General features: G+C 41.1%; 2 protein-coding genes across 5 annotated transcripts in view; both read left to right on the top strand.

Annotated features, from left to right (window-relative positions):
- MCM8 (minichromosome maintenance 8 homologous recombination repair factor) overlaps window positions 1–8,044 on the top strand; it is a 31,680-nt gene extending 23,636 nt beyond the window's left edge. For 2 of the 3 annotated variants that reach the window (XM_006136004.4, XM_006136005.4), the window contains exons 17-19: window positions 23–99; window positions 1,636–1,825; window positions 2,390–8,044. In XM_006136004.4, coding sequence (XP_006136066.2) covers window positions 23–99; window positions 1,636–1,825; window positions 2,390–2,482 — 360 coding nt within the window. In that variant the 3' untranslated portion in view covers window positions 2,483–8,044. The remainder of the gene's footprint in view (window positions 1–22; window positions 100–1,635; window positions 1,826–2,389) is intronic. The other variant, XM_006136007.4, reaches the window with a different exon arrangement.
- Window positions 8,045–8,186: 142 nt separating this feature from the next.
- CRLS1 (cardiolipin synthase 1) lies at window positions 8,187–24,401 on the top strand. 2 transcript variants are annotated; one of them, XM_006136009.4, is made up of 7 exons: window positions 8,187–8,207; window positions 12,042–12,179; window positions 13,120–13,249; window positions 15,984–16,069; window positions 16,790–16,858; window positions 17,193–17,284; window positions 21,177–24,401. In XM_006136009.4, exons 1-7 carry the CDS (start codon window positions 8,202–8,204, stop codon window positions 21,262–21,264), a joined length of 609 nt encoding a protein of 202 aa, XP_006136071.1. In that variant the 5' UTR covers window positions 8,187–8,201; the 3' UTR covers window positions 21,265–24,401. The 2 variants fall into 2 exon arrangements, with proteins under 2 accessions (XP_006136071.1, XP_075781836.1); XM_075925721.1 differs by lacking the exon at window positions 8,187–8,207 and adding an exon at window positions 9,790–10,270.
- Window positions 24,402–25,831: the final 1,430 nt, after the last annotated feature.

The following is a 25,831-nucleotide window of genomic DNA, read 5'->3' as shown; positions in this document are numbered from 1 at the left end:
AATTTTTTTTTTTGTGCTTAAGGCACGATCAAGGTTGGAATTAAGGGAAAAATCAACCAGAGAAGATGCTGAGGATGTAATTGAAATAATGAAATACAGGTAGTGTACATTGTTAAAATCAGAACAAAGAGTGCTATTCCTTTACAGATATTGTTCTTCATTTTATGCAAACAAGAGACTGCTTACATAGTGTGGTTCAGACCATTGATATTTATATACAAAATTCTATAGGCTTTCTTTTAAAACTCCATCTTTGGTTTTGGCTGTACAACATGGTCATTTATTGTTAATTTTATTGTGTGGCTCATGACCACTGAGTATAGACAACTCAAAGAATACTGACACACTGGAGTGTAGGGAAGATTCAGTTGTTTTTCCCTGTTAGAAAAGATGTATCTCTAAGGCCATGTCTACACTATGAGGAAATTGGGGTTTCATTTAGCGGGTCTACAGGCAGTCCCCAGGTTACGTACAAGATAGGGACTGTAGGTTTGTTCTTAAGTTGAATCTGTATGTAAGTCGGAACTGGCATCCAGATTCAGCCACTGCTGAAACTGACCGCCAGTTCTGACTTACATACAGATTCAACTTAAGAACCCCAAGGTCCCCAAGTCAGCTGCTGCTGATACTGATCAGCAGCTGATTCCAGGAAGCCTGGGGCAGAGCAACTCTGCCTCGGGCTTCCTGTAGTCAGTGCTGGTCAGTTTCAGCAGCGGCTGACGTGGGGACGCCTGGGGCAGAGCAGCTGGGGTGCTGCTGGGTTGCTCCAGTAGCACCGCTCCTCGGCGCTACTGGACCAACCCAGCACCACCCCATCTGCTCTGCCCCAGGCGTCCTGATTCAGCCGCTGCTGAAACTGACCAGCAGACCAGGGACACGGGGAGTGAAGCCGCAGCGGCAGCGGGGTGCAGTGCCTCTGAGGCTTTGCTCTGGCAAGTCCTCAGAAGCGCGGGACCCCGCCGCTGCTGCGGCTTCGCTCCCGGTGCCTCTGGTCTGCTGGGGATGGTCTCCAGCAGACCAGGGGCACCGGGAGCAGCTTTTCTCACCCCGGAGGTCAAGGTGGCGGATCGCTGCATGCGAGCTCTGGGGCGAGAGAGCCCCGTTCGTAAGTGCGGATCTGACATAAGTCGGATCCGCATAAGTCGGGGACTGCCTGTAGTGAAGACCTGCTAATTCAAACAGAGTGCCTGTTTTGGTGCTGGTACTCCTGATCCTCACAAGGAGTAAGGGAAGCTGACAGGATCGTTTGCTCCAATTGACCTCCTGTTGATTTAAGATACGTAGTGAACATAGCTGGAGTTGCATATCCTAAGTCGACCTTCTCCATTAGTTTAGACATGCCCTAAATGTTTTCCCACTTTCTTACAGGCTGACTTCTTGCTGTGAACTGATTTAAGGACAAAGGTGTTTCAGACAGGCCACTAGTGAAGGCCTCCAAATAGTTAGCTTTATTCCTAGTGGATGGAGTTGTAGTTTATGGGCCCGTTTGGAGAGCTGAGACTTCATTGACTTCAGTAACTCCATTTTTATATTATAAATATTTCAGACAACTAGCAAGACCCTATCTTATCCATTCATTTCTGCCTTTACCTCCTGTTGATTCTCGCTTGTCTGGTGTTTTTTTTTTTTTTTTAGTATGCTAGGAACTTATTCTGATGAGTTTGGTAAACTGGACTTTGAGCGTTCGCAGCATGGTTCTGGAATGAGTAATAGATCACAAGCAAAGAGATTTGTTTCTGCCCTCAACAATATTGCAGAACGAACTTACAACAACCTCTTTGAATTTCAGCAGCTTCGGCAGATTGCAAAGGAGTTACAAATAAAAGTAAGCTTCAGGGGGTAGCCGAGTTAGCTTGTACAGGGTAAACTTAAAAAACAACAAATGGTCTGGTAGCACTTTATAGACTAACAAAACATATAGATAGTGGTATGTGCTTTCGTGGGCACATCTGAAGAAGTGGGCTGTGCCCATGAAAGCTCATGATACCATCTACTGTATATGTTTTGTTACTTTTATTTGGTCTGGTAGCACTTCATAGACTAAGTGGAGAAATTCAGATTCTCTTAACATAATTTAGGAGTCATTAAAATGATCAGCTGAGAAATTAATTTTCTGTGTAGCATAAACAAGAGCATTTTTATGTTGATATTTATAAACTGTACATTTTTAGATGGAGGTGAGATGGAGGCAAATCAAGACAGTCATCTTTTACCCAGCCTTCAAGTGATCCAAATGTTTGTGGTAGACGTTAAACCCATCACACAAGTTTCTTTTCTTAATTCATTTTAAAAAATGTAAAAATTGTAACATACCTTGCTTTATATCAGGCATAATAAATATTGTTTCTCACACTGAAAAAACATATTTCTCATTTTGTTTTTCTTCCAGGTATCTGATTTTGAAGGCTTTGTTGGGTCTCTAAATGACCAGGGCTATCTTTTGAAAAAAGGTCCAAGAGTTTATCAGCTTCAAACTATGTGAAGGAACCGCTACAATGAAAGCAGATGTTCTTGATGCACAGTAACACTATTTGAAATGGAATAACTAGTGGATATGTGGCAGCAGGCATCCCTTACCACATAACTTGCAGTCTACTAAGGATATTCCTAAATAAATTTTACAGATGCCCAAAGCCGCTAATAGCTGAGTCCTGACAATCCCCAAAGAACTGCCCTTTAAAAGCAATATTTTCAAGAATGAGTGACACTACCATATTTACTTCCAGAAGTGTTGTCATAAAGGATGGTATTTTATGCTGCCATTTGGAGGTATTGTATTTCATATAAGAGTTATTTGAGATGAGGAATGCCATCATCAAAGGTAATAGCAAAAGGAGACTCTGTATTTACATTCATCCTACCGAAGGATAGGATAGCTCAAATAACTCAAGATTCCTGGTGTTACTTTAAAAGGAATAGAAATATTACAGAAAGTATTTTCTCAATCAGAAATGGTAATATTGGAAAGTTCTGAGAGAAACCCAGATTTTAGTAGTTAACTAAATAGTTTCATTACGATTTTGAAATGTTTACAAGAAATGGCTAGTTTTCATGCTTAGGCTCTATGCCAGGTATAGTTTTAAGGAACGAGGCATTTAATTGAAATAAATTAATTTATTTATTTAAAGTTGCACTTTTGCAGCTCACTATTTAAAGATCTGCATATACTGTATTTTAAATGCTACTCGGAAAAAATCAGACTTCAGTTGTACATACTAAATATTGCAGAGGCGAAAGAGAATGTATTATACATACTTCATTAGATGTAACATTAAAGTCAAATTTGGGATTTAGTCAACAAATGACATTAAATGCTTACTATTAACAATATTATGGAAATTTTAAAGCAATTTTGTCATAAATGTACATTTTGTCTATTCATTTGAATTATTCCAACTGTATGTTAAACTAATTTAAACAAGGACATCCCACAAAAGTGAGGCAGTAATATATATAAAAGCTGCTGCTTGTGATACCTGCTAATCTAGTTTTTTTTCCCCTAAAGTCATTCCTCTTCCCACAATAGTGATGCAAGATGAGGAACATGTCTGAAATAGAGATGTTAAATAGGGATTAGGAAGCTAATCAAGTGGTCGATGGAATTTCCATCAACTACTTGATTAGTCGATAAGGGGGTTCACTGTGACTCTGCTTTTTAAATATAGTAAGAGTCATCAGACTCTTGCTACATTTAAAAAGCAGAGGCGCAGCATCTGGGACCCAGTGCAAGCCCGGACTGCTTAGTCCTGGCTTACACTGTTTCCCCTGTTGCACCTCTGCCTCCCCCTCCCCTCCCCTGCCTCTGATACGGGGAGGGGGGAGCGACTAGTCGAGTAGTGATTCATCTACCTGATAAGCCTAGTCTTATCAGTTAATCGACTAGTCAATTACATTCCTAGTCTGAAATGTTACATATTGAGGCCATGACAAAGATAATTTTTTTTTTATTGTAAGATGACCATGAAGGTTTTCTGTTTTAAAATTTTGTTTCTGATCTTTTCCATCTTTTTGTTTTTGTTTTGAGACAGATTATTGCTTATTTAAGAAGCACTGATTTTTTAAACAAATTCAATAAATTTTCCTCAAATTGTACTTAAAGAAGCATCCTGTGCCTTTGAAGTTCTGTGCTTTGAGATGAAATCCTAGAGCGTGCAAGAAAAATTTAGGATTCCTTCACCAGCACACAATTTAAAGCTCCAGTCCTCCAAGGGGCTCAAACTGGACAGCTCCTTTATTAACATGGGAAATCAGATGGATTATTGTAGGGGTAAGGATCTGTCCATTAAGAACCTTTTTTAGGGATCAGGGCCTAACAGGGGAAAAAAGTCTATGGGGAGTTATTTCAGTTATTATAGGTCTTCATTTTAAAACAAAACAAAAATGACAGAGTGCTTTTAAGACATTTTACTTGCTTGAACTTAAAACTGGAAATCCTTATTGTTCTGACTTCTATTTATTGACAATTCCTTGTTGTTAAAATATTGTGTAGTATGTTTGCTGCATTATCTGCAGTTAAATATGTCTTCGCTCAGATTGAGTTAGTCATCAAATATTTTAATATTTTCCAAATCTATATAACAAATCAGCTCAAACTGCAAAATTCTCATATTGTGTGACTTTTTTTTGTTTGTTTCTGTTTTTAGAGAGGCAGTAACATTGCAGTAGCAGCCTCCAGTGGCTTTGATTATTTGGCTGCTAACACAAATGTACTGTAATTCTTTCGTAGGTTACTCTATAAATGAATTGTCTGAACTTTAATTCAGAAACGGATTTATCAACTGTGGAATAGTTAATGAAGGGACAAAAACCATATTCATGAGTTCTTTAAAGGTCTGATCCAAAGCCCATTAGAGTCAACAGAATGGCTCCTGTTAATTTCCATGAGGTTTGGGTTGTATATAATTTTTCTTGAGCCCTTATAAACAAGGATTTTCCCAACTAAAATACCTGAGTAGTACCTGAAAATGTCAAAGAAATTTTAAGCTACCCATCATTGCTTCAATATCAAACACCTTGCATGTGCCTGATACTTGTACACCATCTTGAGTAGTGAGACCCAAGGCAAAAATATGCACCTTAAGAAATAATGGGTTCTAATATGTATATTAACTAGGGATGCTAGCATCACCCTTACCAGTTAACTGATGCTTACTGTTGATCTTCCGTTCAGTAATGACATGGCCTGAGTCATGCCTTCATACACCCACTGGATACCAGGTGGTGATTACATCCATGGATCTGCTCCTGATTGGGTGATATTTACTTTTGGGGTTTCTATTGTGGCTGTCCAAAAAGTTCTACAGGTAGGTATTTGTTACTGATGTCAGATAAAGGCTTCATCTACACTGTGGAGTTTTTGTGCAAAAACAGCTGTTTTGTGCAAAAACTTGCGGAGTATCTACACTACAAGTGCGTTTTTGCTCAAGAAAAAGTACAGTAGATCGTCAGAAGACAGGGCTTTATGCGCAAGAGTTATTCCTTTTTCTACGAGGAATAAGCCTTTTTGCGCAAGAGCTCTTGTGTAAAACGGCGTGTGTGGATGGACAACAGGGGTTTCTTGCGCAAGAAACTCCTATCAGAGCTTTCTTGCGCAAGAGTGTCCATGGCAGTGTGGATGCTCTCTTGGGCGAAAGCACATGGTAGTGTGAATGTGCTCTTGCGCAAGAACTTTTTGCGGAAGATCTCTTCCGCAAAAAGTTCTTGCGCAAGAAGCCAGTAGTGTAGACGTAGCCTTTAAAGAGAGAGAGTAGGATTTCTTCAACAGCTATTGGTTTTATCCAAAAGATTTAGAAATGTTTTGTTTCCTTTTTTGGATTATTTCAGCTAGCCTATTGGGGGAAATATTGGGATATTAATAAGAACCTGATTAAGTAATTTTGGTTTTCTGAAGTTTATTCTTTCTGAGCCTGAAGTTGGCATCTGGGAGAGGAGCAAATGCTCTGGGATTAGGGACTTTCCATATGTTCTACAGAAAATGGCAGCTAAACTTTTGGAAAGAAGAAAAGGTTTTTTTGAAGTTCTGTTTCTAAGAAAGGTCTATAAGGTGCCACAGGACTCCTCGCTGCTTTTTCAGATTCAGACTAACACGGCTACCCCTCTGATACTCTGCTTCTAAGGACTCCTAAAAGGATCACTGGAATAAAGGTGTTGAGCTCTCTTCTAAGGCAAATCAGGCTATTCATTACAAGACTCAAAGAGCTTCAACCAAAAAATTCTGTTAGAGAAATGAGCTAGGAAAAGTGTGAACAAAGCAAAGTTGATTGAAACCATGCTGGGTATTGAACCAGTAGGCAAACGACAAATGGAACATCATTACCTGCATCAATGTTATTTTTGAGTAAAACCGAAACAAAGACTGCCCCAAGCTAACTGGAAAAAATGTCTGTCTACATGTAGAGCTAGCCAACAGCTGTAGGTGGACAGAAAACTAAACAGGTCTGTTGGCTGGAAAGACAAAGAAATATTACAGAAGAGGTAAATGGAAAGGAAGTGTCTAACACTATGGTTGATACAACACGCTAGTGACTAGCCACAGGCAGCTATTTGGCCAGTTGACTTGAACAATTATTCATTATTTCAGAATAATATGGCTAGTTCACTATAGCAGTAGTCAATATAATGGCTAATGCTTCAGAACTAGTTGGACACCACATATGCTGTTAAAAAGGAAAAAATTACAATACTCGGGTTAGTCAGTGTATGACTAAAGAGTTCCAAACTAGTAAAAACCAGTTGTAGGAATTTCTTTGTTTTTTTTATGAAAGCTCATGATACTATATATTTTTGTTATTCTCTAACGTGCCATAGCACTACTTGTTGCTTTTAAAGTTACAGATTAATATGGCTACCCCTCTGAGACTTATGAGATAAATGAGCCTAATAAAAGAAACTTCTGAAACTTTCTGTTAAAAAGAAACTGTTAATTTACCATATTTCTTATGACTTGGAAAATTAAAAGTGAACTTCATATTAAGTTATATTAAATCATAAATTTCAACCTTGTATGAAACTGTAAACATAGACTATAACTATTGAAGTTAACTTACATTTTGGGGTGAATGATTGTTAAAATAGTATTGTACTCATAAATGGTCAGTTAGAGATTGAGTATAGCTATGTAAAAAGAGATTGACACTCTTATTGGGGCAATTCTTCAGCTCAAATAAGAGTGTGTAAGATGTAAGTGTTGTATAAGTGGCTGTCTCACTTTTCCGTTCACTCTAGATTTTCAGTATTTTACAAATGTAATATAGATTTTCTATGGACATTTTTTTTCTTTTTTAATCTTAAAACATGAAGATTTCTCTGTTGTATATCACATTGGGCACTTACTTTTTTTCCTCATTTGAACAAGCCAATATTTCAAGTACTTGCAGAAGAGCTTCAGTTGAGTACAGTTCTATTCTGCCAGTCTGGTCTGTGAAAATGGCATTGTGGGGTTTATATTTAATTTCCCAATGATTTTTGCTCAGATAAGTAGTACTGAAGGGTTTTTTCCCCCCCTAACTGCCAGCTTTAAAAACTCAACTTTTTGCCCAGAAAGTCAAAACCAGGTTCTTTCCATCTCATTTATTTCCAGTAATAAAGGGCAGATAAACACTTGATGTAAATTGTGAAATCCCACTGACGTCAGTAGGCTCTTACTTTATATCTACATCTTGTTGGGTGTACACAAAAATGCAGTCTGTCATATTTATCAACGTTCTTGCCTTTCATAATTCTTGGAAGCATCAGCAAGTAATGTTTAATAGTTTTTGCTATTTGATCAGTTTAAACAATCCTGTTCATAGTGTATCTTTTGAAATAAAAAAATGTCTGTTTTGCTCTTGAAGTTTAGGCCTGAGAGCTTTGCTCGGGTATTCTCATGAGCAACAGCAACCCCTGCTCTCCTCTTTCCATTTGGGCAAAACTCTAAAAAGCATCTATTTCTGAGAATTTCCCACCCTATAGCACTAATGTGGCGCTTTCACTTTTAAAATGAAGAAAAAAAAATCTCTATTTGTGTCTCGCTTCAAAGTTCTTATCTGCTCAACTATTTATTTAGGAAAAACAGAAAGCCCAACTTCTGCCAATCACTATAAAATCTGAAACCATTCAGAGGCTGAACAATACTGAACTGTATCGGAGCCCCCTTCCCTTCATCTACTATTATAAAAGCAAACTCCATTCAGGAAGGGCAGATATACTTGCAAGGCATCAGCATGCATGTATGTATTTATTGATTTCTTGATTATCTCAAACAGCTAAGAGGCATTTTTGATAATGTGTTTGCAGTTACTGTATAAGGTTTCCAGAATCAATGTTTGTATATGGTTAAAAGCCCCCAAGCTACTGCTACCTCCAGTCTAGTCCCTTGTGCTCTTACTAACTGTAACTTTAAATACAAAAGTGTTGCCAACTCTCATATTTTTTCTTGAAGCTCCAGGTTCTGAAGTGAGTGTGAGACTTTCCTTTCATTTTTTAAAAAAAACCTTGTCTTTATGGTTGCTGAGAATTGCTTGGAACTATGCCATGAGTCTTTTCCCCTTTCCCTTAAGCTTAAAAAAATTATGACAATTTAAAAAAAGCATGAGCCAGCCAACGATTGGAGAATAGGGAACAAGGGGAGAGGACAGCTTGGTTTGCTCACTTCTTTTTTTTAATGCTGGGGCGTGGCAATACTATTTTCACATTGAAATCTTGGCTTTTAGACACTAATTTTGACAATCCTAAATGTTAAGTTTTAAAAGTGAAATTACTAAGGAAGATTGCTGTAGACAAATTACATCTAGGAGCTAACTCCCATCTCCTTTGACCTTCCTGCCTTCCTTTGTATAAAGGGGAAATAAGACTCTCCTGATGATCCTATGGTGCAGGGCTCTGAGTGCCCTGCCCCAGTTTACAATCTTTTAGACACCCTTGAAATATTTCTTGTCCCATAAATTTGTTGCTACCTTCATTGTTCACTTGATTCACTTGGGCTACGTCTAGACTGCAAGCCTCTTTTGAAAAAGAGTGTCTAGACTGCAAGCAGTACTTTTGAAAAAGCAAGCCACTTTTTCAAAAGAAAGCACCCAGGCAGTCTGTATGCTCTCTTTTGAAAAAGCCTTGTTTGCATTCAAGAACGCCTTTTTTTTGAAAGAGCACTTTTGAAAAAAGGCATTCTTCCTTGTGAAATGAGGTTTTCTGTTAAAAGAAAAACTACATTCTTTCGATTTAATTTGTAAAGAACTCAGCTGTAGTCTAGATGTAAGTGAAGTTTTCGAAAAAAGGCTACTTTTTTTCGAAAAAACCCTGCAGTCTAGACACAGCCTTACGCTGTCTACACTGTCACCCTAGTTCGAACTAGTGTGGCTAATGTAGTCATTTGAAATTGCAAATAAAGCTCAGGATTTAAATATACTGGGCTCTATTTGCATGTTCCTGGGCCCCGACATTTTAAAAGGCCCTGTAGTTTGAACTACCTGCCCGCAGCTACAGGCAGCATGGGCTAGGTAGTTGGCTCCCTGGAGGTGGGGGGGGGGGGGAATGCGAGTTGCTGCACCAGAGGTGCAGCCCTGCTCGCTGACCTTGCATGAAGCGCCAGCTCCCGGAGTCGCGTGACAGCTGCAGTCTCAACCCCCCCCCGCAACAGAAGCCCATTGGCTAGAGTCTGGACCACGTGGGCTGAGGCTTCCCTTCTCCCCCGGAGCTAGGGCCGCTGGCTACCAGCGCGCGCCTCTCTCGCCCCGAGGCGCGCGCGTGCGCCTTTTACAGGGGGAGGAAGCGAGGTGTTTACCGTAAAGCACAATGGCAGCTGTCGCAAAAGTCGCAAACCCACCCCGACCCCCTCCAGGCACAGCTGCCCGCTGAATGGCGACGGCCGAGGCGCGGCGCGGGGGCTGCCCCCTCCTCCGCTGCGCCCGGGGGGGCTGAAGCGCGCCGCCCTGCGCCCTGACGGGGCGGACGCCGCGCTGCCATGTGGGCCGCCGCCTGGCTGGGCAGAGGCTGCCGGGGGCTCCTGAGAGGCGCGAGCGGCGGCCGCCGCGGCTTCTGCCTCGCGCTGGGGGCCCCCCCGCTGAGCGGCCTCGCGCCGCGGCCGGCCCCCGCCTTCGCCCCCGGCGCGAGGCGCGAGCCCCGGCTGCGGCTGCTGCGCGCGCTCTCCCCCGAGCGGTTGGCGAGCGGCGCCCCGGGCCTGGTCAGCGGCGCGCGGCGGCGCCCGCTCCCCGACAGCCCCCCGGCGCGGCGGCGCAGCGACGGCGGCGAGGCGGCGCGGACGGGCCGGGGAGCCGACGGCGGCTCCTCGGAGCTGGTACGTGCTTGTGGAGTTGGAGAGCCCCCCCCCCCGTGTCCCCCCCGCCTCCCCCCCCCCCGTGGAGCCTGAGGGGGCGATGTGCTCCAGGGTGCCACAGGGTTGCTCATGGGCTGTGTCTAGACTGGCCAGTTTTTCCGGAAAAACTTGCCAGCTGTCTACACTGGCCGCTTGAATTTTCGCAAAAGCACCGACTTCTTACTGTAAGAAATCAGTGCTTCTTGCGGAAATACTCTGCTGCTCCCGTTCAGGCAAAAGTCCCCTTCGCGCAAAAGGGCCAGTGTAGACAGCTCAGATTTGTTTTCCGAAAAAAAAGCCCCAATTGCGAAAATGGCGATCAGGGCTTTTTTGCGGAAAAGCACGTCTAGATTGGCACGGACGCTTTTCCGCAAAAAGTGCTTTTGTGGAAAAGCGTCCTGCCAATCTAGATGCTCTTTTCCGAAAATGCTTTTAACGGAAAACTTTTCTGCTAAAAGCATTTGCGGAAAATCATGCCAGTCTAGACGTAGCCCACGTGTTTAAAGTTACACTCTAATGCAGCTACCTTTCAGAGATTTCTTCTCTGCCTGCTAAGTCACCTGGAAATTGCAAACTGTCATGTCTTTCCTAGGATTTCACATCAAATAAACTAACTCAAGAGCATGCTTTTTTCCCCCCAGAGAAGTTATAGCCTGGAGGAGATTCCTGATTAGTCTTACATTTGAGTGATCTATATGAGATTTATTAAGAATTGAGCAAGATGTAGCACCTGCAAAAGAAGTAGTTTGTGTAAGGTGCCAAAGCTGCAGTTCTTCCCACACCCATCAAGACAGGTTTGCCAAGGGCTCAGTTAGATTGACTAATATGTTATTTGGAAATGTAAGAGATTACCTTCCTTTCACTGTTAGCTTTTTATTTCAAGTCTTTTATGCTGTTCTTTTTCTTACCTGACTTCACACATGGTACATTTCTGGTTTCTTTGGTGCACTTTATTTACTATCTAACCAGCTGTCTCCGCACCTTATCCCTACTCCTCTGAGTAGTTCCCCCTGTCTCTTATGCCATGTCCATTCTACATTCATGATAATTATCTGTTTATTATATAAATATAAAGTACAGGGCAGTTTTCATTCCTCTCTTTTTTAGTCTGTGTTTCTAGTTTAATCAGTTCCTTTGCAGATAAATCCATTATAGTATTGTTTGCATCTACTGTATTTGAATAGTGTCCCAAACATTCTCCATTTCAGCTGTTCTTTGTTCACCTTTTCTCAGTTTTGCATTCTAAGGTTGCAGCTGAAGGTATTAACATGAAACCCACTCAATGTGCTTCAGATAGAAAGCTTGTATGATTCTACTGAGTCATTCATTTTGATTTATAGGTAATAGTTTAAAACTGAATTGTCAGAACACTTGGAGCTAAGGGTAGCTTATCAAATAAGAGAAATCTAATAAAGAGCATTGTAAACTTTTAAAAATTGTTCTTTTTTAGCAAACTCACTAAGATGAATTTTGCATATTTTAATACAAATTGTTCTCAATTACAAAAAAAGGTTGGTTGCTCATTGCTCGTTAAGTATCAGAATAAAATGGTAAGTGGTATTGGAATTGTTCAGGCTCCACTATCTTGTCTTGGTTATAGGTTCAGGTCTGGTCAAGAGAGGTTTGAGGCTTATTTTCCACAATTTCAAAGTATTCTGACGATCCAGTTTTCTATCAAATATATATTTACCTTGAATATTCAAATCACATGCAAGGGTTGACTTATTTTTTTTTATTTCCTCTTGTTTTCCAGTATGAAAACCCATGGACAATCCCAAATATACTTTCTATGGCAAGAATTGGTTTGGCTCCAGTTTTGGGTTATTTGATTGTTGAAGAAGATTTCAACATTGCTTTGGGTGTTTTTGCTCTGGCTGGGATAACAGACTTGGTATGCTGCATAACAGTTCTGAAATGTATTTTAGTTTTTAATTTAAAATCGCACTGCATTATGTATAAAGTTTCCTAATTCTCTTAAGATTTAAGTGAGTGTTTTGAAATGAGCGAGAAATGCTTGGGAAAGCCATGATGACAAGACAGGGCCAGATTCTGCCACTCATTAAGGCTGTTTTGAGATGCTCTGTCAGTGTAAAGCAGCCTTAAAGATTCCCTATACAAATAGCTGAGCATCTCCCATTGAGCTGTGTATGAACTGTATTTAAACATGAAATTGGCTTGTTTGCAAATTTCTGCATCCAGAAGTAGTAGTCATGTATGTAGATTAGATATGTTTCTGAAAATCAGGTGCACTATTAATTTTCTGGACTTAGGATATGCTCGCAAGCTTCTAGAATCTGAGTAGTAAGATGGAAAGTGTGCAATATAAATAATGTATCTATGAACAAAGTTGACTGATAATACTTTATTATTTTAATTGACTATACAGGCAGTCCCCGGGTTACATGGATCCGACTTACATCAGATCCCTACTTACAAACGGGGTGAGGCAACCCCGCACTAGCTGCTTCCCCCCAGCAGACAAGGGAGACGCGAAGCTAGCGCTCCCCCCAGCAGACCAGGGAGACGCAGAGCGGCTTTTCTCAGCAGACACCTCAGCTTGAGAATAAAGGACTGAGGGAAGTGAGGTGTGGGAGAATAAAACTGAGCTCTGGAGAAATGTTTGGCTAGAGTTTCCCCTACAATATGTACCAGTTCTGACTTACATACAAATTCAACTTAAGAACAAACCTACAGTCCCTATCTTGTACGTAACCCGGGGACTGCCTGTATTATATTCATGTTGCTTATCAAATATCCTGGTTAAGTTAGTAGATGCTGATTCTTTTTTTTTCTAGCTATAAAAAATTCACATATTAAACTTATATTTATAGTTGGATGGGTTTATTGCACGGAACTGGGCCAGTCAGAAATCTGTTTTGGGAAGTGCCCTTGATCCGCTAGCTGATAAAATTCTTATCAGTGTCCTGTATGTCAGCCTGACTTGTGCAAATCTTATTCCAGGTAAGATCTTGTTAAATTCATGGATATATATTTTTTCACAAGATGGTACTAAATAGTATGAAGAAGTGAACTTACTGCATTAAGACACTTCTCATGTTGTCAAGGAGGAAAACTAATTTTAGCTTTCAACAGTTTAGTTAATTGAGTACTGCTGTTGACTGTTTAAAAGAAAGGTAAATAACTTTATTTAAATATATCATAATATTCTGACTTTTAATTCTGTTTTGCTGTTGAGCACCTGAACTACTTTTGCCACTAGATTCAGCTTCAGTAGTAGTTTGCTCTGTTTTTAACATGTTTTATTGCACTTTCCACTCAGATCTCACATTTAAAAAGAAAGCATACCCAATACACAGCTATATTAAACCACTGTTCTTAGATGCATCAATCTCTGCACTAGGCTCCAGTTTGCCAATCTAAAATGGGGTGATTGGGGCCACCCCTGCCAGTTTGTTCAAGTCTGTCTTGGCTGCTCTGGAGGTCATGTTTACTGGCAGTCCTGCTTCTGGCAGAAGGGTGTTTCTTTCTGTCCACTGACAACAGTGGAACCAGCTCATCTCTGCCATCTGAATGTGCAGGAAAGGTGCTGTTTACACAGGAAGTGCTTCATGATAAGTTAATACTCTTCTAATACGGCTAGATGTTGCCACTGAATGCTGAATCTTAGATTTTGCCCTTTACCTTTTCTCCCCAAAATTGCATTGCTTTTTATTTTGATGCAGAAGAAAAATGGTTTATTTTCTGTGTGTTAATGGGATTTGCACACACAGACATGTAGTAGTGGGTGTATCATGGTGGACTGTGTCTATACAGCTAGATCAGGGACAAGTAAGATGTGGCCCACCAAGCTTTCTAATCTGGCCTGCTTGCCTCTGTGGCAGGAAGCAGAGCCACTCAAAGCAGTTAGCTCAGGGGTGGGCAGTAATTTTGATGGGGAGCCACTCCAAGAATTTGGAAAGTGGTCAAGGGCCATACTCTTTCATATTAATGAAGGAAGTGGGGGGCTGGGATTGAGGTTGGGTGCAGAAGGGAGCTTGAGGTCAGGGTTTGTGGTGCAAGAAGGAGAGTGGGGTCAGGGAGGGAGTTTGGGTGAAGGAGGCACTTGTGACCTAGAGCAGGAGACTGAGGTGCAGGGGTTTGGTTTGTGACCTGTGGGAGGGGACTGGGGTGCAAGCATTTGGGTTGTGACCTAGGGCAGGAGGGGTTTGTTACCTGAGCCAGGGGATTGGGGTGCAGGGGTTTGGGTTGTGACCTAGAGTAGGAAGGGATTGTAACCAGGGGCAGAGGATGGGGTGCAGGATCTGGGTGGGGCGGCATGGCTGCAGGAAGGGGGCAGGGGGCTTGGGTTATATGAGGTAGGGTGGCAGCCATGGAGAGGCAGAGGGTTGGAGGGACGGTGGGGCTTGGGTACCAAAGGCAGGTTCTGTCCGGGATTCTTAGCTGGGTGACTCCCAGCCAGCACACTAGCAGGTTTCTCAGGCAGGCTCCCTGTCTGCTCTGCTCTCACATTGGTTACAGGAGCCATGTGTGTCTGAAACTGACCAATGGGATTGTGCTGGGGGTGTGGGCAGCATGCAAAGCTTCTCCCACTCCACCGCCGGCTCACAGCCATTCAAAGACAAACAGCCCTGCAGTCACTTTTCTGAGTGGTGGAAGAGGAAGGCAGGACTAGGCAAGGAGCCATTGCGTCCATGGGCCGGATCCAGTGGCTTGGTGGGCCAAATCCTGCCTATGGGCCATATTTTGCCCAGCCCTGAGTTAGCTGTTCCCTATGACTCTGTGCTGTTGGAGGAACCTGCTGGAGAGTACTGTCAGCTAGGAGCTATTTATATAAGCATCTCACGGTCCAAGACTGTGTCTGGTACCCCACCCCCTCCCGCACCGAACTCTGTCCTGCACCCATACCCCTTCTTGGAGTCTTTAATTCCTTGCCCCAGGTCATCACCCAAATCCTTTGCATCCTTTTCTTCTCTTCCTCTCCCTCCCTCCAGATCAGAACCCCCTCCCAGATCCTGCACCTGCTCCTAAATCTCTCCTTCAGGCTAGAATCCTCTCCTGCATCCATACCCCCTCCCAGACACTGCACCCCAATCCTCTGCCCCAGGTCACAACCCCCTTCTTCACCCAAACTTTTTCTCAGGCCCCAAACCCTCTTCTGCATCCCAGTCCTCTATTCTGAGCTCCCTTCTGCACCTAACCACCGTCCCAGTCCCTGCACCTCCACCATAGAAAAGTGCTGCCCTTGACCACTTACCAAAATATTGAAGTGGACCCCCCATGAAAAATTATCGCCCAGCCCTGAGTTAGATCAAGGATTCCTAAACTTCATTGTACATCAGCCCCCTTCTAACACCAAAATTATTATATAACCCCAGGAGTGGAGACTGAAGCCTGAGCATACCCAAGCTCTGCCATCTGAGCTCCACCACCCCGAGCAGGGAGCAAAAGATGAAGCCCATCAGCTTCAGCCCTAGGCAGGAAGTCTGTAACCTGAGTTTCATCACCTAGGGCAGAAGCCCTCAGGCTTTGGCCTTTGGTGATGAGGCTTGGGCTTGTGTCCTGGGCCCCAGCAAGCGTATGCCAGCCCTGGCAACCCATTGAAATGAGGTCACCATCCACTTTGGAGTCATGACACTGTTTAAGAACCACTGAGCTCTAGATAACTTTTTAAACCAATTTTTTCAAATCCAGACAGTTTCTTCTTTAACTACATTTTGTTGATTTTGTTTTTCAGTTCCACTGACTACTTTGATCATTTTAAGGGACATAGTGCTAATTGCTGCTGTTTTTTATGTGCGATACAAAACACTATCCCCACCAGTAAGTGTGTGGTTTTAAAACAAAATTGTGGACTAGGCTTTCTGTTATGGTATGTAATAGGGATGTTAAAATGCATTTCATTAAGTAAATGTGCAACGGCTGAAAACTTTAGTGGTTACATGAGAGCTGTAGTTGGCTACCCGGGAGTTGGTGCTCTGACTCCCACCTGCCCCCCTCTGCCCTCCTGTGCTTCTGCCTCTAATACAGCCTGCATGTAACTGGGAAGGTTAACCAACGAACCCAGGCTCATCAGTTAACCATGTACATGGTTACACTTTCACATCCCTAGTGTGTACATAGTGAGGGTAGGAAGCAGTAATTACTAGTAAACAGATTGGCCAAAGCTTTGTTATGCAGTTTAATATTAGTCCAAAAGGTAAAAGGAAATAGCAAAGATTTACCTGGCAAGAAAACAATCATGTTACGTGAGACTATGAAATTTGAGAGCATAAATTAATGAAATCCATCAGTTATATCAGGACATAGAAAGTGAGGTTTTACCACTTCATTCATTACTAAGTAACATTTTTACTGTCTGCGTAATTTGTTTTTTCATATGCCAGTTTGTCAAGGAGTAGATTATTGTAACTGTTTCTCCAGTCCTGTAAGTGATTTTCTGTAATGTGGTGTGGGTGTGGGTGGGTTTTTTTGGTTTTTTTGTGTGGAATGTATATGAAACACACATTTAAAATAAATCAATTTTTATCTTTTTTTCCACAGAGAACACTTAGTAGATATTTCAACCCCTGTTATGCTACTGCACAGCTAAAACCAACTTTCATCAGCAAGGTAAAGGGGAGTGTTTATTATAAATTACTGTTTCTTCAGCATACAGGAGTCTTTACTATTCCGAAGCACTCTTAATTTGCTTACTACTGATAAATTCTTATATAGGGCTTTATTTCACAAAATCCTGAGTACTTTGAGTGTGATCCAGAAAAGCATATGCTCATGTAGTCCACTGGAAAATCAAATGTGCAGCAAGTATATCTCAAAACTTATATTTTGCCTCATTTTCCATATATTGGCTAAGATTGTCAATAACCTCTTAAGTAATATGTAAGATGAAAGTGTGCTAAAGTTCTATTTCAGTACAGCTACAACTGCTCTTTGATTTTTCCAGATGAACACAGTAGTTCAGCTAATCTTGGTGGCAGCTTCTTTAGCAGCTCCTGTTTTCAATTATGTGGATAGCATATATCTACAGACTTTATGGTAAGTTAAATTTTTATTTGTGATATCTGTAATGTACTTGTAAAGAAACTAACAATTCCAATTGAATGAAAAAGGTGTCCCCCAGTAAGCCTAAATTAGAGTTGTATGGTTGAATTCTTCTTTTTGGCTGAAACAGTATGTATCTATCTATATATCTAATCAGTATTTAATTTATGAGAGAATTAACTATATGCATGAGAGAACCAGTCAAAACCCAAGGATGAAAGTTAAGAAACTAAAATCTTTCAGAAAAAAACAACAAATGGTCTGGTAGCACTCTATAGACTAACAAAACACGTAGATGGTATCGTGAGCTTTCACAGGCACAGCCCACTTCTTCAGATGACCGGAGTTATGAGTAGGGGATATGAAAACTGGAAAACCAGCATGGAGGATCACAGCACATCCCTTTACTAAATTATATACATAAATAAAATGCGGAAAGGTCAGAAAAAGCTGATATCGTTAAATGGAAAGTTACAACATTTATTTCAGTTAAAAGGGTTTTCATTGCAAAAATAAAGTGCCAATAGTAATGGATAAACTATGGCTAGTAAAATAAGTAGAAATTAACCAATCTGAAGAACAAATAACTTTAAAAGAAAAGATCATTAAGTGTCTCTGAAGTAAGATGCTTGAGGAAGTCAATGATGTCTAATAGGTTACCAAGAATTCCCTAAGGAAAAAGAACACAGTTGTTTCTTTCCATCAGTCTTACCTTGAACTGTGACAACAGCTATGCAAGATAACCGCACCTGTATTTCCCCTGCATGGGCCCTAGAGCACCCCCTCTAGGCTTCTAGTTCGTTAGCCATCAACTCTCTTAGTCAGAGATGCTCATGTATTTTCAGGATGCGAAGTTCCCTATCCATATTGTGATGATATCAGCAAGCCAGATTGCCTAAACACACCAGTGTCTGTGCTTGTTTTCTCTCTGAAGGTTTACGAACAGTGTAATTGCCAGCAGTTACAAGTTACCACTCAGCTCTTTAGAAGTAAACACATTCATTCTTAAAGCATTAGAGAGAAAACATGAATAACAATAATAGTTCTTATACAAATGCTAAAGCTTACCACCACAAGTCACTTAATCTTATAGGACCTCAGTAGGTGGGATTGGGACTCTCCTTGACAGTTTGCTGGATCAGAAAGAAGGCCCTGAATCTAAACTCAGGCTGGTCACTGCAGAGTTCTTTGTTTATCATATGGGCTATATCTACACTGGGAAGGTTTGGCAACAAAAGTGCTGCGGACATGCAGAAGTTGCCAAAAATGAAAACTGGTCAGACCAGTTTTTCTGCCTCCCATTGTTAATGTTTCATGGCCACATTGCTAGCACTCTGTGGACAGATAAGAGCAAAGCAATATGGATAAGCATCCCACAATTCAGTGTTGTGGGAAGGCAGAACTGATCCCTGTGCTTCTTGGGAATCCTTCCTAGTTCTATGGGCTCTCCGTGTTGAGAAATGTCAAAGAAGCATAGCAATCTCTGCAGCCATCCCCCTGGAGTAGCAATCTGCCTGCTGCTGTGTTTCTAATGCAGAACAGAAGCATTCCAATGATTTGTTCTTGGTTCCCCAAATGGAGCAGTTCACTCAGCTGTCTCAGATACTTCCTTGAGCTTTGAAAGGGGAGGAGCTCATGCCTGCAGGACCCAAAGATCACAAAACACTGAGCACAACTATCAAAGCAGGCATTGTGAGATAGTGGCGGAAGCCAGTTGTCTCAGCAAAACAAATAGCAGAGTCCACACTGGCTCTTTGTCAACAGTAAAGGGAGGGGAAAAGACAAGAAGTCCTTTGCAGGACTGGAAGTCTTTTGTCACCAAAACTGGGTGTGTTTCCCGACAAAAGTTGCATTGTAGTGTGTACGTTCTCGCTATTTTGTTATCAAAAGGTAGTTTTTGGTGACAAAATATGCCAGTGTAGACAAGACCTTGTTCAAACTAGAATTGCCAGAGACCTATAATACATGAACTTCTCTAGGTGGCCAAACTTCCCCAGAATTGTTGAAATCTGAATAAATTTACTCAGTCACTCCTGGGGGAGGTGTGGTTTTCCTTCAGTTTGAATCTGCATGCAGTCCCTGACACACGATACATAAACTTGATATAGTAAGATCTCCCAAAGACATTGCAGGAAATTGCCAATGTGTCCCAGGTATTTGCAAGTAACAAAAGTGAAACACTGTCTGTTTAGGATGTTCAGAAAAAATCAATAATTTAAAGTGTGACAAGTGATCAGTTTAGATGTTGGTTGTCCAAAAATTCTAAAATAATGTAATATGTTGAAAAATATACTTACAAAAAGCTGATATTCTATGAAAACAAAGCAGGATAGCTTCTATGAAGGGCATTTTTGCTCTAACATACTAGGATTCTTTAAAAGTTTACAGAATAATTAATAAAGAAGAAATGCATAAACAATGAGAAGTCCTGTGGCACCTTATAGACTAACAGATTTATTAGAGCATAAGCTTTCATGGGCAAAGACCCACTTCGTCAGATGCTCAGATCTCCCTGTCCCCCAGAGAGGGGCTACTGCCACCCTGCGTTGCTGCTTCTGATATAGAGGCAGCAGCGCAGGACAGGCAGCCGGTGTGCGAGGGGAGCTCCCACCTGGCACCCCATGCTGCTGCCCTCTGGTACAGAGGCAGGAGTGCGGAATGGCAGGGGGCTTTTTGGGAGCGGGGCTGGAGCACACTGGCTGCTGGCCCCACCCCTGGGGACTACAGAATAGTCACATAATTGATAAGGATTCATGAAATTAATTGACTTTTCAAATAACCAATATTTAACATCCCTATTTGCTTGTGTAGACATCATCAGAGTGCAACTGATTGAAACAGTAGCATTATGTATATTTTAAGATGTAATAAGCGAGCATTATCATCTTGATTTTAGTTTTTGAGGGTTTTTGGTAGCAGTTTGCTGATTTTTAAATATATGCATGACAAAATTTTGGAAGCAGCGTTCCCTCTAATTTTCCCCACTCATTTGTGGAATAAATCTTTTATGTGCACCAATATGAAGGTGATGTGTGACAAATCACTTCCATATATTATTGCACATACCAAAATTAATGAGGTGGGGCTGAGTGGTTTGAAGTGTCGGAGTGGGTTCAGGATTAGGACAGAGGATTGGGATATGGAGGGGGTCAAGGCTCTGACTGGTGATGTGGGCTCTGTGGATGAGGAGCTTGGGGTGCAGTCAGGCAGCGTGCATGGAGCTCTAGGGTGGGTGGGACCCGTTTTCCCTACCGGTAGCACAGAACTCCAGGTCCGAGGAAGAGGCCCACAGCAGCCCTGCAAATGCCAGGATGCCTCTCCTCCTTAGTCCCTGGCCACAACCTAACTCTGTTCCCTGCTGTTTGGCTCTCTATAGCTTGCCATGCAGCTTAGAATGAACTTGGTTTGGAATAGTCCATTTGATCTGGGAATAGCATTTTCAGTATCATCCAGTGCTCACGTTGGTGAACACTGTACTGTGTGTGTTGCAGATATGCCGAGACACATTCTGTCCTCCCTTTTCTGTCACAAGTATAACTAGAATACAAATTCGGCCCAGTAGGTGATTAATTCTGTGGTGAAGCAGACTACTGAACAGTGAAGCTTGCTTATGTGATATGCCTTGCTTTTCAGTGAGATTCAGTTTTGAAATGTGAGGTTTGTTTACAAAGTCATCAAAATGAGAACGGTAGGATGAGAATTTCCTTAATCACATTTTCTCCAAACCTTTGACCTCAGTCTGTGTGGCTATCATAGGTTGTTGTCCCACCATATCTAGTTTCAGATTGTACCAAAGAATAGGGAACCATTTAAAATACAGCTTGGGGTATTTTTTAAATATTTAGATGCAAAGAAACTAATTTATATTAACCATTTTCCCTTAAAGGTGCATTACTGCTTTCACAACAGCATCGTCTGCATACAGTTATTATCATTATGGTCGGAAAACAGTCCAGGTAATAAACAACAAATGAAATGTTACAGAAAGAATCATTTCATCACATCACTGTTTTCTATACCGCAAAGGATGATATAAATGGCCTAGGAATAAGAACTCAGTATTTTTCCTTACGACAGTTGTTTCAGTTCAAACCATGTCATGACAACTGGACTGATATATGAAGTAAAAATGAAGTCTGATCATGTACTGTAAATGTATTGAATTTTCAATGTATTTTTGAAAGTTATAAATAAAAATATAATTGTTTTAAAAAAAATCACCTTAATGTTCTTAAAGGTACTTACAAGACTCAAAATGCATGACAACCACTGGTGACTTGTATCTCTTTTTAAATTGCTTTTCAGAACATAAAGTTTGCACTAGCGCTATTGATTAATTCCAGTTCACTCACGCGATTAATGCAAAAAAAAATGTGATTTAAAAAATGAATCCTGAGTGTTCAGTTTTAATCACATTGTTAAACAATAACATCCTAAATGAAATTTGTTAAATATTTGTGGATGTTTTTCTACATTTTCAAGTATTTTGACTTCAGTTACAATACAGAATACGAAGTGTATGGTGCTTGCTTTATATTTTTATTATAAATATCTGCACTGTAAACAGTTTTTCAATTCACTCTAGTGCAAGCTCTGTATTGTCAAAGTGCAGTTTACAAATGTTTTTTTGTTGTGTAACTGCACTCAAAACAGTGTAAAACTTTAGAACCTACAGGTCTACTCAATTCTCCTTCTTGTTTGTCTTAGTGTTTGGCTGAAAAAATTCGTTCACATTTACAGGAGATAATGCTGCCCCTTCCTATTTACAATGTCACCTGAAAGTAAGAACGGGCATTTGCATGGCACTTTTGTAGCTGGCATTGGGGCAGGGCAGCACAGCTTCACAGGTGATTAATCAGCCCCACCCAGTCAGAGGCTCAGGGCTCCATGCATCTTAGAGGGAATACTGATTGCAAGCTATTTATATGCCACATATGCTAAACGTTTGTATGCACCTTATCCTTTGACCACCAATCCAGAGGGTATACTTCCCTGCTGATGATGCTTGTTTGGAAAAAAATGTGTTAAGTTCATGACTTGAACTCCTTGGGGGAGAATTGTTATCTCCTGTTCTGTTTTACCCATGCTGTGCCATATATTTCATGTGACAGCAGTCTTAGATGCTGATCCAATATGTATTTTAAGGTGACTTTCACTGCAGATTTGACAAAATGCAAAGAAAGGTACCAATATGAGCTTTCTAAAGTTAGCTATAGTACTCAACCCAAGGTTTAAGAGTCTGAACTTTTGAGAGGGATGTAGTATGGAGCATAATTTTTGATGTCTTAAAAGAGCAACTCCAATATCGAAACTACAGAATCTGAACCACCAAGAAAAAGAAAATCAGTCTTCTGCTAGTGACATCTGACTAGACAATAAAAATGAACACGCATTGGTCCATGCTATTTTGGATCATTATTGAACCTGTTATCACTATAGACGCATCCTCTGAAATGGTGGTTGAAGCATGAAGGGACACTTTTTTTTTACTGTATATGGCATGTACGTCTCTTGTGATGCAGGCTGTGACAGTACTATTTGAATATCTGTTCTTGTTTTCAGGTGACAGGTAAACGAGAAGTAGGCAGGATTATGTCCTGCAAATGTAAATACACTTGTTTATACGAGTGATTGGCTGAACAAAAAGTAGGACAGAGTGGCTTTGTAACATTGTGCACTTTGTATTCTGTGCTATAACTGAATCAATATTTGAAAATGTGGAAAACATCCAAAAGTATTTAAATGATGGTATTCTGGTAACAGTGCAATTAATTGTGATTTTTTTAAATAGCTTGACAGCCCTAGTATGCATGCTTCATGCAGAAAGTGTGCTGATGAAGCTCCTTCTCAGATTTAGTACACATGGAGTTATAAAGACAAACTCTGGTATACTATCACAAGACAGAATCACTTATGATGTACTAACTATTACAGTTTTCTGCAAAGGAAAGCATTAAATCACAGCAGAATGGTACCGTCAGAACTTAAAATCCTTGGGGGGAAAATCACTTTACGTTTTCATTGTGATATCAATAACACTGCCCATATAGTATGAATTATTCTCTTCCGTGAAAATACTTAGGTAACTATCTGACCCAGAAAAAAGATAGTGACATTAGGGCTCATGGTATAGTGTCACGTATGTAGATAAATTGACTTCTTAAATAGAGACATGTTTCTAGTACTGCTAGTTGGTGGTGGTTGGGACACCAAGGCACTGAACTTCCTGAATGAGCTGTGCTGTGCAATTTTAAAAATGGCTTGGTCAGTTTGAGATCTTGGAGCAGAAATTTCAACATATATAGAACTGGGAGAAATCAAGGCATTTTAAATGCTTGTCCAAATAATTGAATTAACTAGAAACAGTTCAAGCTGCATATGTGGTGAATGTTTCTTCTATATCTCTGACTTCATTCTTCATTTAGGCATTGCTATGATTTCACTTACCACCTGTGATCAAAGAATAGGGCAAAACTATTTAAATGCCTGTTCATTGCTTATACGCTAATCACAAAAAGCACAGGACAAGGGATTTCACATTAAGGGTAATAAAATCTAATTATTTAATACTTTGGAGCCAGAGATCTGGTGTGTTTTGCATAGTAGTAAAGAATTGAGGTGTGAAGAGGGAATATATGTTGTACTGTGCTGCTTTGTTACCAGCAGTAAATTTACTGTAGATCTGTATTGAATTTGAGGGGATGTGGTTGTATGTGTGTGTATAAAACCTTTACATTTTGATCTTTAAACTCGTATAGAAATGGTTAATAGACAATGTTTTACTTTTATTCAATACCTTTCTCTTAGCTATTACCATATACAGCAGTCCAAATCTGTCGCCTTTGCAACAGAAGGGTAAATATAAAATAAATCCTATACATTTTAATGTGCATGTTTAGTTAATTGGGAGTATTGTATTTCTTCAGGAACACAGTTTTACACTGGAGAGATGACAAAATCCATTCTCTTCTTCTTCATTCCTACATCTCAAGTTTTGTGCAGCACACTTGAATGTGGTATTCCAGGAAGGAATAGCAAAATGTTGAGGTTACCAACAGATCATGTCAGCTTGGAAATGCCTCATCAGTTTTTTAATAAAATGGTGACACTATGTTGTCCATGTATTCTGTTTGTTACAGCTACTTGGAGTTGTGTGTCTGAGCTATTTTTATCAAATGAAGTTGTTAAACAGTGCAGAGCTGTTGGCTGTTTCTAGCTTGTAGGTTAGTTGCTCCTGCTGTCCTCAGTGGTTTATTCTGGATGTTAACTGCTTCTCAAACACGCCTTATTCTTTGAGAACTATTATGGACTCTTTGTTGTACATACATCCCTACAGCAAAGGGTGATTATTTAAGCGACTAGTCAACTATCGGAGTGATTCGACTAGTCGCTTCCCTCCACCCTTGCTGCCTCCATCAGAAAGAGGCGGCGGGGGAAGCAGAATCCGGTGCTGCGGGGAGCCAACTTAAAAGCTGGTTCCCCTAGCACTGTCTCAGAGGGCAGACGGGGCAGGGGTGCAGGTGGGAACTGGTGGCGCTTCCACCTTTGAAATGTAGCAAGACCAGGGCTGGGGACTCAATCACATTTCAAGAGTAGGGACTGCGGGGTCAGCGGCGGACTGTTTTGAGTTCCCGGCTGGCCCTGCTCCTGGCAGTGCTTTGCTATTGAAATGTACAAGAGCACTTTCAAAAGCAGAGAGTGCGGGGCCAGCAAGGGACTGTTTGAGTCCCCTGCTGGCATTGCTCCCACCTTTGAAATGTAGTGAGAGCCAGTAGGGCTCTTGCTACATTTCAAAGGTGGAGGCACCTTTATCAGCTCATCGAATAGTCGATGCAAATTACATCGACTGTTCGATTAGCTGATTAATCTAAATTTAACATCTTTAGTGTACATTTGAAAAGCAAACAAGTTCAAACGGTTGTATTTGTCAGGATGAAAGCTGTCCTTATTGATCCAGTTTGAAAATGAAAAGTCTTTGGACACTTTTATTGACCCCATTTCACAGTGCTGAGAAACAATTTAATGCTACCTTGGTTTGTTTTTAAGTTCACTCTTTTCATGTGCGATTGGATTGATAAGGACACTAGTTCTCCCTACAGACAAGAAGTTGTTTAGTTTTCAGTTAAATATTTTTTCCATTTTATCTGTGATGCCATATTAGTCCCTTTTGTCTACATATAGTATACACGGGTATGTCTACACAGCCGTTATTCTGAAATAACTTTACTAGCATCTACACAGCCAAACCGCTATTTCAAAATTAATTCAGAATAGCGGAGCGCTTATTTAGAATTTGGTAAACTTCATTCCACAAGGAATAATGCCAAATTTGAAATAACTATTTTGAAATAAGCGCTGTGCAGACACTTATTTCAAAATAGGGGGTCTCCAGCCTTCCCAGGGTGCCCTGGTGGCCACTCCAGCCTCAACTAAGAACACTCCTTTCCCTCCTCCTCCCGCTCCCTGGAGCCCTTAAAGGGGTTGACTCTGGCCACAGTGCCTGTGCCAGCTCCAAGCCTGCCAGCCCAGAGCTAGCAGTCA

The sequence above is a fragment of the Pelodiscus sinensis genome, chromosome 3 (genome assembly GCF_049634645.1).
Source record: "Pelodiscus sinensis isolate JC-2024 chromosome 3, ASM4963464v1, whole genome shotgun sequence".
NCBI lineage: Eukaryota > Metazoa > Chordata > Testudines > Trionychidae > Pelodiscus > Pelodiscus sinensis.
Note: the sequence above shows the minus strand (reverse complement) of the source record. Positions and strands in the feature narration are given on the sequence as shown.